This window comes from Schistocerca serialis, chromosome 9, assembly GCF_023864345.2.
Source record: "Schistocerca serialis cubense isolate TAMUIC-IGC-003099 chromosome 9, iqSchSeri2.2, whole genome shotgun sequence".
Lineage (NCBI taxonomy): Eukaryota > Metazoa > Arthropoda > Insecta > Orthoptera > Acrididae > Schistocerca > Schistocerca serialis.
The window spans coordinates 90,488,133-90,503,868 of NC_064646.1; the positions used below are offsets into that span (position 1 = coordinate 90,488,133).

The 15,736-nt window shown below is 41.6% G+C and overlaps 1 protein-coding gene across 1 annotated transcript in view; it reads right to left on the minus strand.

The window, feature by feature from the left end:
- The window catches only part of LOC126418445 (cytochrome P450 6k1-like), a 39,389-nt gene extending 23,878 nt beyond the window's left edge, over nt 1-15,511 (minus strand). Inside the window, exons 1-2 of the mRNA XM_050085210.1 lie at nt 15,488-15,511; nt 4,789-5,204 (exon numbers count right to left, since the gene is read on the minus strand). Of these exons, the coding sequence (XP_049941167.1) occupies nt 4,789-5,177 (389 nt within the window). The 5' untranslated portion in view covers nt 5,178-5,204; nt 15,488-15,511. The remainder of the gene's footprint in view (nt 1-4,788; nt 5,205-15,487) is intronic.
- Nucleotides 15,512-15,736: the final 225 nt, after the last annotated feature.

The window sequence follows — 15,736 nt, forward strand, 5'->3', positions numbered from 1 at the left end:
TCAGTGAAGCCGCTGCACATCATGCAGAGCACGGGAATTGTGTGGACGAGCTTTTTCCTATTGGAACAGCACATCACCTTCCAGATGCAACAACAGCAAAAGAAAGGGTCCAACAACATTCCACGCGTATCGAGCGCTGGTTAGTGTCCCCTCCAGAAACAACAAAGTTAAGCGAGGGGTGTAGCTTACCGCATCCCAGTCCATAAAGCCTGGATTGCGGTCAGCGTGTCTTGTACAAATGCACCCTGCGAGACGGCTATCATCAGGTCTACATCATACGCGCCAATGATCTCTTTTGTGCAGGCAGACTCTGTTTTCTTCGCTGAATACAATGGCGTGTAACTCCAATGATCCTCTGACAGCACCATTCGTGCTGTGCACATCGATACTGTGATGTGAGTAGAATATGGGTGAGCCGTGGCGGCTCATATCGATAGTGCCACTCTGGTGGTTTATCTTTCCTGCCACGGTCAGGGCGGTAAGCAGCGCCCTCTAGGGCCTACGCGAGGGGTAACGAGGCGAGGTCCTGAGGGGGGGGGGGGGGGGGTCCTCCTGGACGTGGTGGTAGACGGTTGTCTGGTTGACGCAGCGAGTATGGGACCGGACTTATCGCATGGAGATATACAACTTGGCTCTGAACGAAAGGCGCCGTAGCAAGCAGCGGGAAGCGAGCGTCCTGTAATTTGTGTGAAGGAGTAACGATTTTTGCATTGGATGTCCCAGTGGTTCCCGAGAGTAACGGTGGCTGCTTTCTAAGAGAATTAGTAAGAGCTTGCGTCTACGCTCTTTTTCGTACGATGTTGCTGCCTGCCGTTATAAACGGGTGAAAATCAGGCGCATGTATAGACTATACGGGAACTGGTGATGAAAAATTATATTTGTGATTGAGTCTCACTTGTACTGTGACAATTTAGAGTTGAAAACTGTGGTGGTTTCATTAGGTCTGGTTCTTTGTTGTGCAACTAAGGGAGTCAGTTATTTGGGTAACTGAGGGAGCACCATTATGTTGGTCTAAGTGATACGTTCTCCACGTTTTGTCTGTGGCTTTGCGGATCGAAATCGTGGGGGAGTACACGTGTGAGTAATTTGCTATTGTATTGATGGTTATGTTGTAAAGACTGTTCTCTGGTGTGTTAAATCACGCGCTGATTTGCAGCCAATCTAAGCAGAAGTTACGATTGCTACTTGCTTATGTGCTACTGTCCGTATGATTGGTATTGTTTGTCTTTTGATTGTGGCAGTGATCACGTTTAAAAAAATTGTGGCTACTATTCATAAGGAAATTGCTTAAGCTTTTATGATATGTTGGTCTGTTTGCCTATCGCATTGGCTTTCTATGCAGTAACTGAAGGAATGTGTATGGTGGTTCAAGATTGTAGGCTGACTAGTATCTGAACTGGTGTTGAGGTTAAGGGCGAGATCAGCAACCCGCAAACCTGCACGCTGCGTGTGGTTAAATGTTCCGCTATTGGGGAGCCGGCTCTCTGTTCTTGGATTTTGTAAGGATACGTGATGAGTGCATCGCTGTAGTTTTTCGCGTGCTAAATTGCGGGGTGTCGGTGCCGTCCTAGGGCTAGACTTGTGATGTATGTTATGTTGAAAGGGAATTAACTGTACCAAACTTAAGAGAGCTTTTAGTTTCTTTTAGGTCTGTACATGGAATGATGTTGATATTTTGTCGATTGCGGCAATAACTTCCTGTGTGGGGAGATCCTCTGAGGGACTTGTATTGTACTGTTGCAGTGCAGTCCATTTGAAACGTGCTGCTTAAAACTTGGAACTGCAGCTCTCTGATGTTACATATTACTGTTTAATCTTAAATGTCTTGGATGTAATATAGTTGTTGAGGATTATGTAATTAATTTTGATCGCTGGTTCCTTAAAGGAAGTATTTAGTTTTAAAATATGCGCGCGGTCGGAGCTTATTTAAATATGATTTTAACTCACCATTCAAATTTTCTGCTCTTGCTTTCTTAAATGGCTTTCTGTTAAATGATTGCTAATTGCCTGTTTAAATGTTTGAGTGACTTAAAGGAAGAGAATATTATTTGTAATTGGTACTGATTGTTCCTTTTGGGTGATACCTGACTTACGTGTTCAATGAATGAGTGTATAGTCAATGGTGATGCACTGTTCTATTGCTAGCCTACCCCTTCCACTCCACAGCCTATTGAGCTGCTTTGTGTCGAAATTGTATTCAGAACACCCTTCTGACCTGACACCTCAATGGGTTAGAGGTGTGCGTGCACGTAGTCTCACTGCTAATAACCAGATTGCAATTGTTCGTGTTGGGCGTGTCTGGCCTCACAAGGCCTCTATCAGTGCTGAGGTAGTGGCTCTGAGCACTATGGGACTTAACTTCTGAGGTCATCAGTCCCCTAGAACTTAGAACTACTTAAATCTAACTAACCTAAGGACACCACACAACACCCAGTCATCACGAGGCAGAGAAAATCCCTCACCCCGCCGGGAATCGAACCTGGGAACTCGGGCGTGGGAAGCGAGAACGCTACCGCACGACCACGAGCTGCGGACCCTTCATTCGCTACCTGATGATATGACATTTCTGTGTCTTTATATACTGTAATTGTTTTACTATATATTTATGCATTTTATGTCGATCTATAATTGGTTTGTTTTGTAAATATTATTTGTATTTTTACGATGGGTCTGGCCTAGGGAAAACTATGCTATCGAACGATTACATCGATAGGTCGTGTGGAGAACCAAAGTGTTTAGGATCTTTGGTAGTGTTAACTCTGCCACGTGGAGCGCGGGAAGTGTGGGGTCTGGCGGGAGTAGGGCAGTGGAGCAGGTGTGTTGTGTGACGCTCCCGCGTGTTGCCGCGCTTTCGGGGTTTGGCAGCATGTAATTGCGCTCGACTTGCTATGTTAGTTTCTGACACGGTGTCGCGGACGGGAAGCGTTTGCTGGCACACATCAAGAGCCCGTTTCGGCTGGAGACCGTGTTGAGAAGAAGGCGCGCCAGCATCCAGCTTCTGCAACAGCGACGGCTGACAATGAGTGACTGTCGCCACCTCCTCGACCGACGACTTCAAACCTTCAATCAACCAACAAGGAAGACTAAAAGCACGTAAAGTTTTAGAACTGTACGGCAGACCTCAGCTTTTTAAATTGTTAAATTTTCCTCACTAAATTACAGCAACGTAGCATGAACCTTTGTTGCTCATTGTTCCAATTGCATTACCAATCAGGGTCCCTTCCTTTTCTGGAATGAACCCGAGTGTCATTGACAATCATACGCCAGCATTAAAGTAATATCATTCGATTTCACTGCTTTAATTTCAAAGTTCAGTCAAGGCATTCATAGCTGGCTACAATATTTAGGTTACACAAGCACAAGTTAAGAGTGAGAGTTTTGTTACCATATTTTAGCTTACCTGTGACTGCAGGTCAGCTTGGTACGTACTAAATTTTTCTATTGTTAATTGTTCTGAATCATTTAATTCAAGTTCAAAGTAAAAACTCTTGTTTCTTAATTGCGTAGATTCAAGTAGCTTTTGAAATGATTGTTGAGGTAGCCCAAGACTAACCTAATTATATTGAATTTCGTAGTGCTTCAGAAACAAAGTTCACTACTAATTTCAGTCACTAAATGAACTTTAAGTTTTCCGGTTTTATTAATTCTTTTGCTAAATTAAGTCAGAGTGTTGCGAAATTTATTACTTCTGACAGCCATTCAGTTTTCACACAATACAACAGTTTTTCACACAACAGTTTTCACACATCCTTCAGTTGCCACACTTTTAGTCCTAATTATATGTGCATTAATCTTTCATTTTCAGTTATTATACTAGTTGTCCATAGGACTGGCGACCGTAATTTCCCCCAAATCTAAAATATATAATTAACGCCAATTAATTGTTAACGTAACGACTGCACATTTACTTTCTTTATTAATTTTACCCTTTTCTCAAAATTAATTTCCACCAATTTCATTTGCATTTCTCCTTTCATTTAGATGTAACCCTTTCCTCCCTCTATCGACAAATTAACTTTGGTGACGACTGCTTTTCCCACATTTCCATTAGGTGCACGCGGTTTAATTTTTCATTATCATTAAGGTCGATAAGTGAGGGGGAGATTACAATACCACTATGTATCTGTTGGAGGACGACCTTGAAACCATTATCTGCTATTCCCTAAGTGGCACATGCCGACATCGGATCAAAATCGATGTCATCTTTGCTGGTGAAATTTTTTTTCCAGCGGTGTATTTGCAACTTTAGGGAGTGCATTAAAAATTGACGTTTTCGTCAGACAGACTGAAGCAGTCCAGGCCCTCTGAACCACACAGGTATTGCTAGGCAGGCACACTGACAACATTTTTGCAGAAAAAGCTTTTCACAGTCCCTTTCTCAACACAAACTTTTAGTGGCTGAATAAGTGCTTCAGAGAAGGAAAAAAATATGAACATGGTCTCTGCTTACTTACTATTGTGAAAGTAGGCAGTAGAAGGAGACAGATGGAGTGCTAGATAATGAAATGTTCAGCAGTGAACTTATTCTGTTTCGAACTGTATATAACTTCCTCAACTTATTGCAGGTGTTTGTATGCTATAAAGGGCTGCAGGTGTCATGCTATAGATCAGCTCAGGTAAAAAAAATTAGGGGTTTGCAAATTTTCTATTACTGAAAACATAAATGCCATTCTAAAGAACAGATACATTATTCTATTTTTAGGAGTACACAAACGCTTAAAAGTGTCATGTTCAGGTAAAATTGTAGACAGCGTGAACATTATCATTAAATTATCTCAAGAAACTCACCCAGGACCGTGCTGGCCAAAGAGAGACATGGCGAAGAGTGGGTCAGACACAGGGTCGAATTTTGCGTTGGTGGCGTAGAAGGTGGAGAAGTCTGTGGACATGACGCGCCCTACGAGCTCTGGGTCCTTCACCATTAAGAGCGGTTTGTCGAAGGCGATCATGCCCATAAAGCGGGCGTCACCGGCCCTGTGGTAGCACTCCAACACCGGCTCCCCCAAGTGCTTCCGTCCGATCAGCACGCTGCCCACGTTGCCGACGAAGGGAGTCGGCTTCCAGTAGGGGATTCCCAGCTTCTTCCAGTAGCCGAAGTTCCGCGTCATGTACCAGTACAGCAGGAGTACCAACAGCAAGACTGCATCGAGCAGCCAACTGCCCGTAACCAGTGTCATAGTTTGGATGCTTTACACTTTTGATAGCTGTCAAGCAAAGACATGGTATTTGTGTTAAACAAGAGCTTTTGGGCATTTTCGATAAGTAATATTAATCTTAGTGAGCTTCATATCAGTCTGAGGTAAACTTAAAAGTAAAACTATCACAAAAAATTTGTGTCAAATTAATGTAGGTTATTCTAAGGCATTGCCATACGGACTGAAATAAGAGTTACTTGTGTAGACCCATTTTGATTACGCCATCGTCATGGGCATGTGAAAATTTTTCATTTCAACGCTCAATTTACAAAATGAAAGATACTTTAAAAATGAAATCAGTTGTGAATGTAGTACGTCATTGGGAAATCGATACAGCTCCTTCCCTCCCTTTCATACGTGCTGTAACAAAAATTCTTTATGCAAAAATAAGGCGAAAAATTTGGAAAAGAACGATATTAATATCGAAAAAATCAGGATATATCAATATTTAACGAGTTCGACAATATTTACATCGTGCTGTTGCCTACAGGCTTCATAGCTATAAGTTCGTACATGGCCGTTCGTCTTACGGTACGCAGTTTGCACCACGGTGGGAGATCGTGGCAGAAAGAAGTGGTTCCACGTGCTGAGTTCTGATTTCATTTTGTAGCCTTCAAGCTCATATCGATATTCCTCTTAATGATTGCTACTCGAAATCACTGTGGGGTGATTTTTAATTAGTTTCATATTGATGTCTCGTCCATAAAGCATGGACTTTGCCGTTGGTGGGTGGCTAGCGTGCCTCACCGGTACAGATAGCCGTACCGTAGTCCAACGACAACAGAGGGGTTTCTGTTGAGAGGCCAGACAAGCGAGTCTTTCCTGAAAAGGGGTAGCAGCCTTTTCAGTAGCTGCAAGGGAAACAGTCTGGATTACTGACCTATCTGGCCTCGTACCACCAACCAAAACGGTCTTGCTTTACTGGTACTGCGAAAGGCTGGAAGCAAAGAAAAAATACAGCCGTAATTATTCCCGAAGACATGGAGCTTTACTGGACATCAAATCATAATGGAATCCTCTTGGGTAAAATATTCTAGACGTAAAATAGTCCCCATTCGGGTCGCCAGGCAGAGAATACTCAGGAGGATGTTGTCATCTGAAAAAACAAAATTGGCATTCTCTGGTGCAGAGAGTGGAACGTTAGATTCCTTTATCGGGCAGGTAGTTTAGAAAACTTAAAAAAGGGAAACTGATAGGTTGAAATTAGATGTAGTAGGAATTAGTAAAGTTCGGTAGCAGGACGGAAGGATTTCTGATCAGGTGACTCATGATCAGGTGATACAGGGTTATCAATACAAAATCAAAGAGGGGTAATACAGGAGTTGGTTTAATAATGAATAAGATGATGAGAGTGTGGGTAAGCTACTATGAACAACACAGTGAACGCATTATCGTAGCTAAGATAGATACGAAACCCATACCTACCATAGCAGTAGAAATTTATATGCCAACTGGCTTCGCAAATAATAAGAGACTGAAGAATTGTATGATGATATAAAAGAAATTATTCAGACAGTTACTGGAGCCGAAAATGTTGTTGTGATGGGGGACTGGAATTCGATAGTAGGAAAAAAAGAGAGTGAAAAATAGTTTGTGAATATGGACTGGGGGAAAGGAATGAAACAGGAAACCTCCTGGCAAACTTTTAAACAGAGCGTAATGTAATCATCGCTAACACTTGGTTTAAGAACTATAAAACAAGCCTAAAGAAAAATCAAGATTCGTTCATGGGATTTGCGGATCTAGAAAAAGCTTTCATAAGTGTAAAATAGTGCAAGATGTTCGAAGTAATGAGAAAAATAAGGATAACTATAGAGAGAGACGGGTTACACACAATGTGTACAAGAACTAAGAGGTAATAATAAGAGTGGACGATCAAGAATGAAATGCTCGGATTAAAATGGATGTAATACAGGGACGTAGTCTTTCACCCCTATTGTTCACTCTGTACATCGAAGAAACAATGATGGAAAGGAAAGAAAGGTTGAGAAGTGGAATTAAAATTCAAGGTGAAAGGATATAAATGATACGATTCGCTGATGACACTGCTGTTCTTAGGGAAAGTGAAGAAGAATTACATGATCTGCTGAATGGAATGGACAGTCCAACGACTATAGAATATGGATTGAGAGTAAATCGAATAAAGACGAAAGTAATGAGAAGTAGTAGAAATGAGAACAGCGAAAAACTTAACATCAGGATTGCCAATCACGAAGCAGATGAAGTTAAGGAGTTCTGCTCCCTAGGCAGTAAAATAACGTAGCAAGAAGGATATCAAAAACAGACTAGCAAAGGCAAAAAGGGCATTCCTGGCCAAGAGAAGTCTACTAATATCAAATATAAGCCTTAATTTGAGGAAAGGATTTCTGAGAATATACGTTTGGAGCGCAGCACTGTATGGCAGTGAAACATGGACTGTAGGAAAACTGGAACAGAAGAGAATCGAAGCATTTGAGATGTGGCACTACAGACGAATGTTGAAAATTAGGTTGACTGATAAGGAATGAGAAGGTTTTGCGCAGAATCGGAGAGGAAAGAAATATGTGGAGAACACTGACAGGGACCGGCCACGGTGGCCGAGCGGTTCTAGGCGCTCAGTCCGGAACTGCGCGACTGCTGCGGTCGCAGGTTCGAATCCTGCCTCGGGCATGGATGTGTGTGATGTCCTTGGGTTAGTTAGGTTTAAGTAGTTCTAAGTTCTAGGGAACTGATGACCACAGATGTTAAGTCCCATAGTGCTCAGAACCATTTGAACCATTTTTTGAACACTGACAGGGAGAAGGGAGAAGATGACAGAACATCTGTTAATTCATCAGGGACTGACTTCCATTGTACTAGAAGGAGCTGTAGAGGACAAAAACTGTAGAGAAAGACAAATAGTGGAATACATCCAGCAGATAACGGAGCACTTAGGTTGCGAGCGGTAGTCCGATATGAAGTGTTTGGCATAGGATCGAAATTCGTGACGGGTCACATCATTGCATCAAATCAGTTAGAAGGCTGATGACTGAAAAGAAAAAAATGTTCATGCGTGAAATAGATCCGGAGACACTGAAAGTTTTCGGATTTGTTACTTAATGGTAAGACCGCGATTTCGGAACCACATTCTAAATTCCGAGATGTTTCCTGGGATGATGTGGACCCTGAACACAATTTATTGATTATGAACTGTAGATTGAAGAAATTGCAAACAGGTAGGAAATTAAGGAAATGGGACCTTAATAAGTTGAAAGAACCAGAGACTGTTGAATGTTTCAGATGGGGCATTACAGAACGGTTGACTAGAACTGTGGAAAGGAACAAAGTGGAAGACGAATGGGTAGCTATAAGAGATGAAATACTGAAGGCAGCAGACGATCAAACAGGTAAAAAGGTAAGGCCTAACAGATATCCTCGGATAACAGGGGAGATAGTGATAAAAGGAGAAAATACGAAAATGCAACAAACGAAGCAGGCGAAACGGAATACAAAAGTCTAAAACATGAAGTTGACAGGAAGTGCAAAATGGCTAAGCAGGAATGTCTAGAGGACAAATGTAAGGATCTAGAAGCATGTTTCACTAGGGGAAAGATAGATAGCGCCTACAAATAATGACAGGAGTTTGGAGAAATGAGAAGTAGCTTTATGATTATCAGGAGCTCACCTGGGAAACTAGTCTTCAGCAAAGAAAGGAAAGCCGAAAGACTGAAGGAGAATATAGGGAGTCTGAAAACGGGAGACAAATCTGGAATGCAGTGTCATAGAAATGGAGGAGGTCGTAGACGATGATGAGGTGGGACATATGATACTGCAAGCAGAAATTGACATGGCACTGAAAGGTCTCAGTCGACACAAGGCCCCGGGAGTAGACGACGTGGATCACAACTACTGGTAGTCTTGGGAGAGCCATCCATGACAAAACCCTTACATGTGGCGTGCAAGACAGAGTGATTATCAAAAATGGTTCAAATGGCTCCGAGCACTATGGGACTTAACTTCTGAGGTCATCAGTCCCGTAGAACTTAGAACTACTTAAACCTAACTAACCTAAGGACATCACACACATCCATTCCCGAGGCAGGATTCGAACCTGCGACCGTAGCGGTCGCGCGGTTCCAGACTGAAGCGCCTAGAACCGCTCGGCCACCAATGGCCGGCCAGAGTAATTATCCTCGTGCATGAAGGAGACTGTAGTAAATCCAATTTCAAAGAAGCAGGTGATGACAGGTGTAAAAATTACCGATCTGTCAGTTTAATAAGACATGGCTGCAAAATATCGACACGAATTCTGTACAGAAGGATGGAAAAACTGGTAGAAGCTGACCTCGAGAGAAATTCCTTCAGCATCAATTGATGCTGAAGGAATTAGATTAGGAAAAGAGACACGTAAAATAGTATATGCGTTTTACTGTTTGGGCAGCAAAATAATGATATCCAAAGTAGAGTGGATCTAAAATGTAGACTGGCAACGGCATGAAATGCGTTTCTGATAAAGACAAATTTGTTATCAATGAATATACACTGAAGTGTTAGGAGTTCTTTCCTTAAGGTATTTGTCTGGAGTGTAGGCATGTATGGAAGTAAAACATGCACGATAAACGGTTTAGACAACTAGAGAATATAAGCATTTGAAATACGTTGCTACGGAAGAATGCTGAAGATTGGATCACTTAATTAATGAGGAGCTACTGAATGTAATTCGGGAGAGAAGAAATTTATCGCACAACCTGACTGGGAGAAGGGACCCTTTGGTAAGGACACATTCTGAGACACCAAGCGACCATCAGTTTAGTATTGGAGGGAAGTTTTGGGTGTAAATATCGTAGACAGACCAAGAGATGAATATAGTAAACAGATTCAGAAAGACGTAAGTTGTAGCGGTTATTGGCTGCTGAATAGGCTTGCACAGGACAGAGTATCGTGGCGAGCTGCATAAAACCAGTCTTTGGACTGAAGACAACCACAACCCCAACCTGTTGAGGTATTGCCACGAGCACAGAATACCACTGTCCGAGTACGCCAATTGCCGCCGCACGTAACGCGATTTTAGCGTCCCACATTGCTCTAACGTGTGAACTACTCTAGTTATCTCTTAACTCACCTACGAGCATACAGAAGCAGTGTTGCGTTCAAAGTCCATAAAAGAAGCTGAACGCCGCTTTGAAATTATATACTGTGGGCAACAGTTAAACACGGCAGGAATCCATCATAATACAAAAAATTTTAGCACGATGTTTAAGAAAGAGCGCCCAATCTAAATCAGGCACTAAAGAGAGCGTGAAACCTCAGCAAGAAGTAACGGAAAACGTTTCTTACTGTACAAGATGCAATGCCCAAGGGCTTCACTACTTGTTGCAGTAAAATCGTAGTGTAGAGTGTCCATCTCAAAACCTCAAGTATTTTGTTGTAACTTGAAGTAGTCTTTTGTTGTACCGTCTCGGCTTAGGAAACGCATCAAATGCAGTTGACACTCTGGTACAACAATAAGTTTCCTACTCTTATATGAAACACAAAAACAGGAACAAATGTGAAAACGAATGTAAAAGTCCTCTCACAACTAAATGCACATATAACTGCTAAGAAAAATGAAAGGGCGGGGAGATCCCTAAAGCTCGACAGCTGCTTGGCAACGACCGAATACTAACAGGTTTAGATACAGAATTAATAAGTGAGACTAAATGGAAGCTTAACCGTACCTCTTGCGGGGACTCTGAAGACTTATAGGTCTCTTCCATTTGCCGGAAAACCGTTAGAACTGATTCACGAAACTGCAGTCCCATCGGACTAGTCTCGCTCTCTGCAGGTGAATTCCCGAACTAAGTCAGTCGTAATGATATAAATAAAATAAAATTAAGTTCCTAAGGACAAACAACACATATACCACGGAGACTTCCTGGTGAACTTAGCACATGGTGCCATGGATTGGGGTAGCCATGAATACTGAAGAGAATGTACATCCACAGAAACAGATATAACTTTGCGTCCTCCACAATCAACTCTGGTAGGACAACTAGCATTCGTGTTAGCCGCGCGGGGCAGCCGCGTGGTCTAGGGCGTCTTGTCACGGTTCGGGCCGCTCCCCCCCGTCGGAGGTTCGAGTCCTCCCTTGGGCATGGGTGTGTGTGTTGTCCTTAGCGTATGTTAGTTAAAGTTAGATTTCGTAGTGTGTAAGCTTAGGGACCGATGACCTCAGGAGATTGGTTCCGTAAGACCTTACCACAAATACCCAATATTCGTGTTATCAATGATTGTTACGTGCATCTTCAGTCAAGTAGGAGATGAGTCCTCAAGTGACCCTACCCCCCCCCCCCCCCAAATAAAAAGGAAGTAAAATCGAATCAGAATTTTACGAAATCTGGTACAATTATTAACAGCTAACTCCTAATAAAGAGAAAATTGTGCTCTCCATGAAACGTAGAAACGTCATGTCCTTTTAACTACATACTTTTTCAATTACATTCGACAATCGATAATGTAGTTTAGGTATTTGACAGCTACGAGGGTATGCTGAGAAATAATGCCTCCGAATTTTTTTTTTTTTTGTGAAAGCTGTTTGAATAAAGCAAACATTATTAATATTCTGCGTCTTTATTCTTCCTGTCTACATATTAATTGTCTTTATTCTTCCTGTCTACATATTAATTTCATTTTTTTTTGTTTTGTGAAAGCTGTTTGAATAAAGCAAACATTATTAATATTCTGCGTCTTTATTCTTCCTGTCTACATATTAATTTCTGAGCATAGCCACCCTGGCGGCAAACACTTTTCTCTCAACGAGAGGCCAGTTTGCTGACACCGTCACTGTAGAATGGTTGACTATGTTGAAAGAGCAACAATCTCAATCTCTGCATGCACCGCTATCGAAGTGAAGCCCTCGCAGGTGTTCATTAAGTTTTGTAAGCAAATGAAAGTCGGATGGGACCAACTCGGAAGTGTACAGGGGATGATCGATGACAGTGAATCCAACGGTTCGAATTGTTGCAAGTGTAACAGCGCTGGTGTGCGATCTGGTGTTGTCATACTGAAGGACAGGGTGCCCCACTTGCGGGTGAACGCTTCGAATACGAAGCTCGAATGCAACGCTGTTTCTCACGCACCGACGTAGTGTCTTACCTTCAGAGCAGTAGGAAATCCTAAATATGTCTACGAAGTAGAATGATTACCAATCATTTGTATGGGCTGCAGTGGAATATTGTTAATGTATGTTGGAAGCGTATCAGACTGAAACAACGTTGACGGAGAACTAATAACAGAAGGGCAACGCGAGTGAGTCGTAAGTATGATCGACTCGCAGTACCGTGTAAGAGAAATTACGTTGTTAGCATTCGGAGATTTATTTTCGTCACTTACGAAACATGTTTCACATGATAATTTTAAACCTTCTCACTCCTCTATAAAGCAAATGGTGCTAATCATTTTCTTAACAACGTAAATAAGGTTAATTTCAGGTCAACCTAAAATGCTGCTATGAAGCACTATGTGTCGCAAAACTAAATATTTATGGATAAGCAAACAAATTTTTTTCAATATCTCTGTAGACCGCTGAAGATGCCTAAAGCAATTAGGGACAATTCTTGGTAACAAAAAAAGAAAAAAATATCTTGAACGGTCTCTGTTGGATTCCTTTCATGCTAGAATCTTAAAACTGTTGTCATTTACGGCATACATTTAAAAAAAATGGTTCAAATGGCTCTGAGCACTATGGGACTTAACATGTGAGGTCATCAGTCTCCTAGAACTTAGAACTACTTACACCTAACTAACCTAAGGACATCACACACATCCATGCCCGAGGCAGGATTCGAACCTGCGACTGTAGCAGTCGCGCGGTTCCAGACTGTAGCGAATAGAACCGCTCGGCCATCCCTGCCGGCGCATACATTCAACTTCTAAATTTACTGTGGTGTTTCTGACTATCTGGGAGGAGACTGAGCGGTGGAACGTCTTACTTTTCCACATAAAGAAGAACGATCTGTCACACTACTACACATTAAAACACAGTTTATATGTAATTCATGTCACACCGTCTCATATGAAACCTACATCCGCTTTTTTTTATATACTGTATATGATAAGATACTGTCATCTCCCTTCCCTTCTGTGTGAAAGGATGAATGAGCAAATGTATTTCTAGCTGCATGCTCGATGGTAGCAGACAAACCTGCCTGCTACAGAACAGTAGGACCAACGTCGGAACAGGTAGCTACGCTTTCTAAAAGCAAAGAGGTTTCTATCCTTAGTATGGTCCTGTCCGTCCCTTGTCATGTTGGTATAGGAAGCTGCCTCTATGGGCACTTCCGTTTGTACCTGTGACGTACCCTCGGTTGGGGCCCAGGCCAGTTTGTCCATGGCGCGCTTCTGAAGTGGTAAGATCTCCAGCTAAGCGCGTCTCTGCTAAGTCCATAGGACAATGGATTTCTTAAGTTCAGCCTAACTGAAAATTTAATCACCTTTATTTCAGGTTTAGATCTAAAATATCTAATGTTATCTAAAATTGCAACGCAGTGTAATTCGAGTGTGAAATTCAGAATATCTTCCAGTAGTTGCTTTGTCACTACTTTGTGAGTAAAGTGGAATCACGTGTTGATGATCCGTAACTCTAACTAAGATCATCAATCTTAAGTGCGAATGAGTATGAGATTAAAACGTCTCGTCTTGACAATGTTTTTCAATATAGCAACTTTTCTTTATGTTCAACCCACGTGGGATGTACTTTGTGAGACCAGTACCGCGTGCTCATACAATTGTTTGGCCCATCAGGTTAATAGTAAGACGATAGTAACCAGTTCGAGATTTTTCTTTTGTAAATTGCGTTTCGATGTAATTTCTTTTAATTATCAAAATTATTGTGGAGTTACACTCTTTGTGTAAACCAAATTGACCACGTGAAGCATGTGGTGTAATCATCAAAGTAGCTCTCAGCTATTCTTTTCGGGAAGATATCACAGAGAGTTAGTATGAATTTAGTATACCAGTGTGTGGTAATTTCATGATAGACAGGATTGCGCTACGAACCTAACTTCTTTGGGTGAAAATTAAATCGGTTGATTGTGGTTAATTTCCTGTTGCATATGTTTCAACGTTCTTCGTGTGTAATTTTGTGAATGCAGTGTTGTATGCAGTCTCCCAAGCTTGGCTCCATATTTGATGTGTTCCGTAAGATTACAAACTCACATTTTCACAATCCTAAATAAGGCACTAGTTTAGTTATGAATCAAGTTTATTATGCTGAAATTTTAACGGAACAATGATCAATGTTAAAGTAAATGTCCAAATATAAAAAGATTTATTTATTTTTTTTACATTCTCTTTTTATATATATGTATATCACCGGTTGTCATAAGATGACTATTAAAATATTATAATTAATGTTAGTCTGGTTGGGAATTTTGTAAGCTAGACTGGATACCTGGTGAAACAGTTCCTCAGTAATGCAAGTTTAACTTCCCCTGATAGCTCACAGGTTTTAACCCGCCTTTTGTTGTCTTGAATGTCAGCACCGCTTTCAGAACAACTTAATGCATCAACATTACAATCTTGCAAAGGACGAGTAATACTTGGGCTTATATAGGAGGTAAACAGTTCTGTAGTTAAAATGTGGAACTGTTTCTTGTAAGACAGTCAAATGAAGACGTAGAACATTTCGAGAAAACGTACTTACACAGTCGCAAGCAATGGCTTCCAGGTAGGAGTGAACATTGTTCTGCTCCTATGTATCGCTTCTGTAGCATCCGGGAGGGTAAAATTACGCTAATAACAGGCAAAGTCATAAGGCACTTAAGCGGCACTCTCCGGCCGTAAATAACATTACAGCCATTTTCAGAATATAGGTGTGGTTATAAATTGCAAAAGACTTCGAAAAGTTAAAACAGTGCTGAGGTATTGTGGCAGACCCACAAATTACATTGAGAGGTAAAATGCAACATAGACGCGTACTACGTACCACAGCTATAGAATGACGAAGCAGCACCGCATTTGTTATTAAGAAAAAACTTATTTCTGTACTTCAAACTTAGGACACAAACATGCAACACACACACACACACACACACACACACACACACACACACACTAACACACTCACACACACACACACACACACACACACACACACACACACTAACACACACACACACAGAGTATTGTCCCGACAGAGGAATGAGAAGTACCGGTACGAAGACTTCTATACATTTGCTTCTAAAGAGAACAGAGTTGAATATGAGTTGTTATAGATTCATCTACTTTCTGCCAGACATGAAATACCATCAGCGCGTTCTTTGTAGACAACAGAAGAATTATACGAGGAGACTTACCGCTACTGGCAGCTCGTGCGAGAGATTCGCTGTGTTGTTGCAGTCCACTGCGCTTGTCTTATATACGATTCAGCAGTAGCTGATAACCTTGCCAGTTACGTAGTAATGACCGTGTGTCCACGCCCTCAGGGACAACAGTGACGAAGCTTTTCAGGGACTCAGTTGCAATTTACAATTTGACTTTCGAACTGAAGAGCATTTCCTTATCAACAAAATTAGGGCAGAGACCACGAGAGAATTTTGGACAAA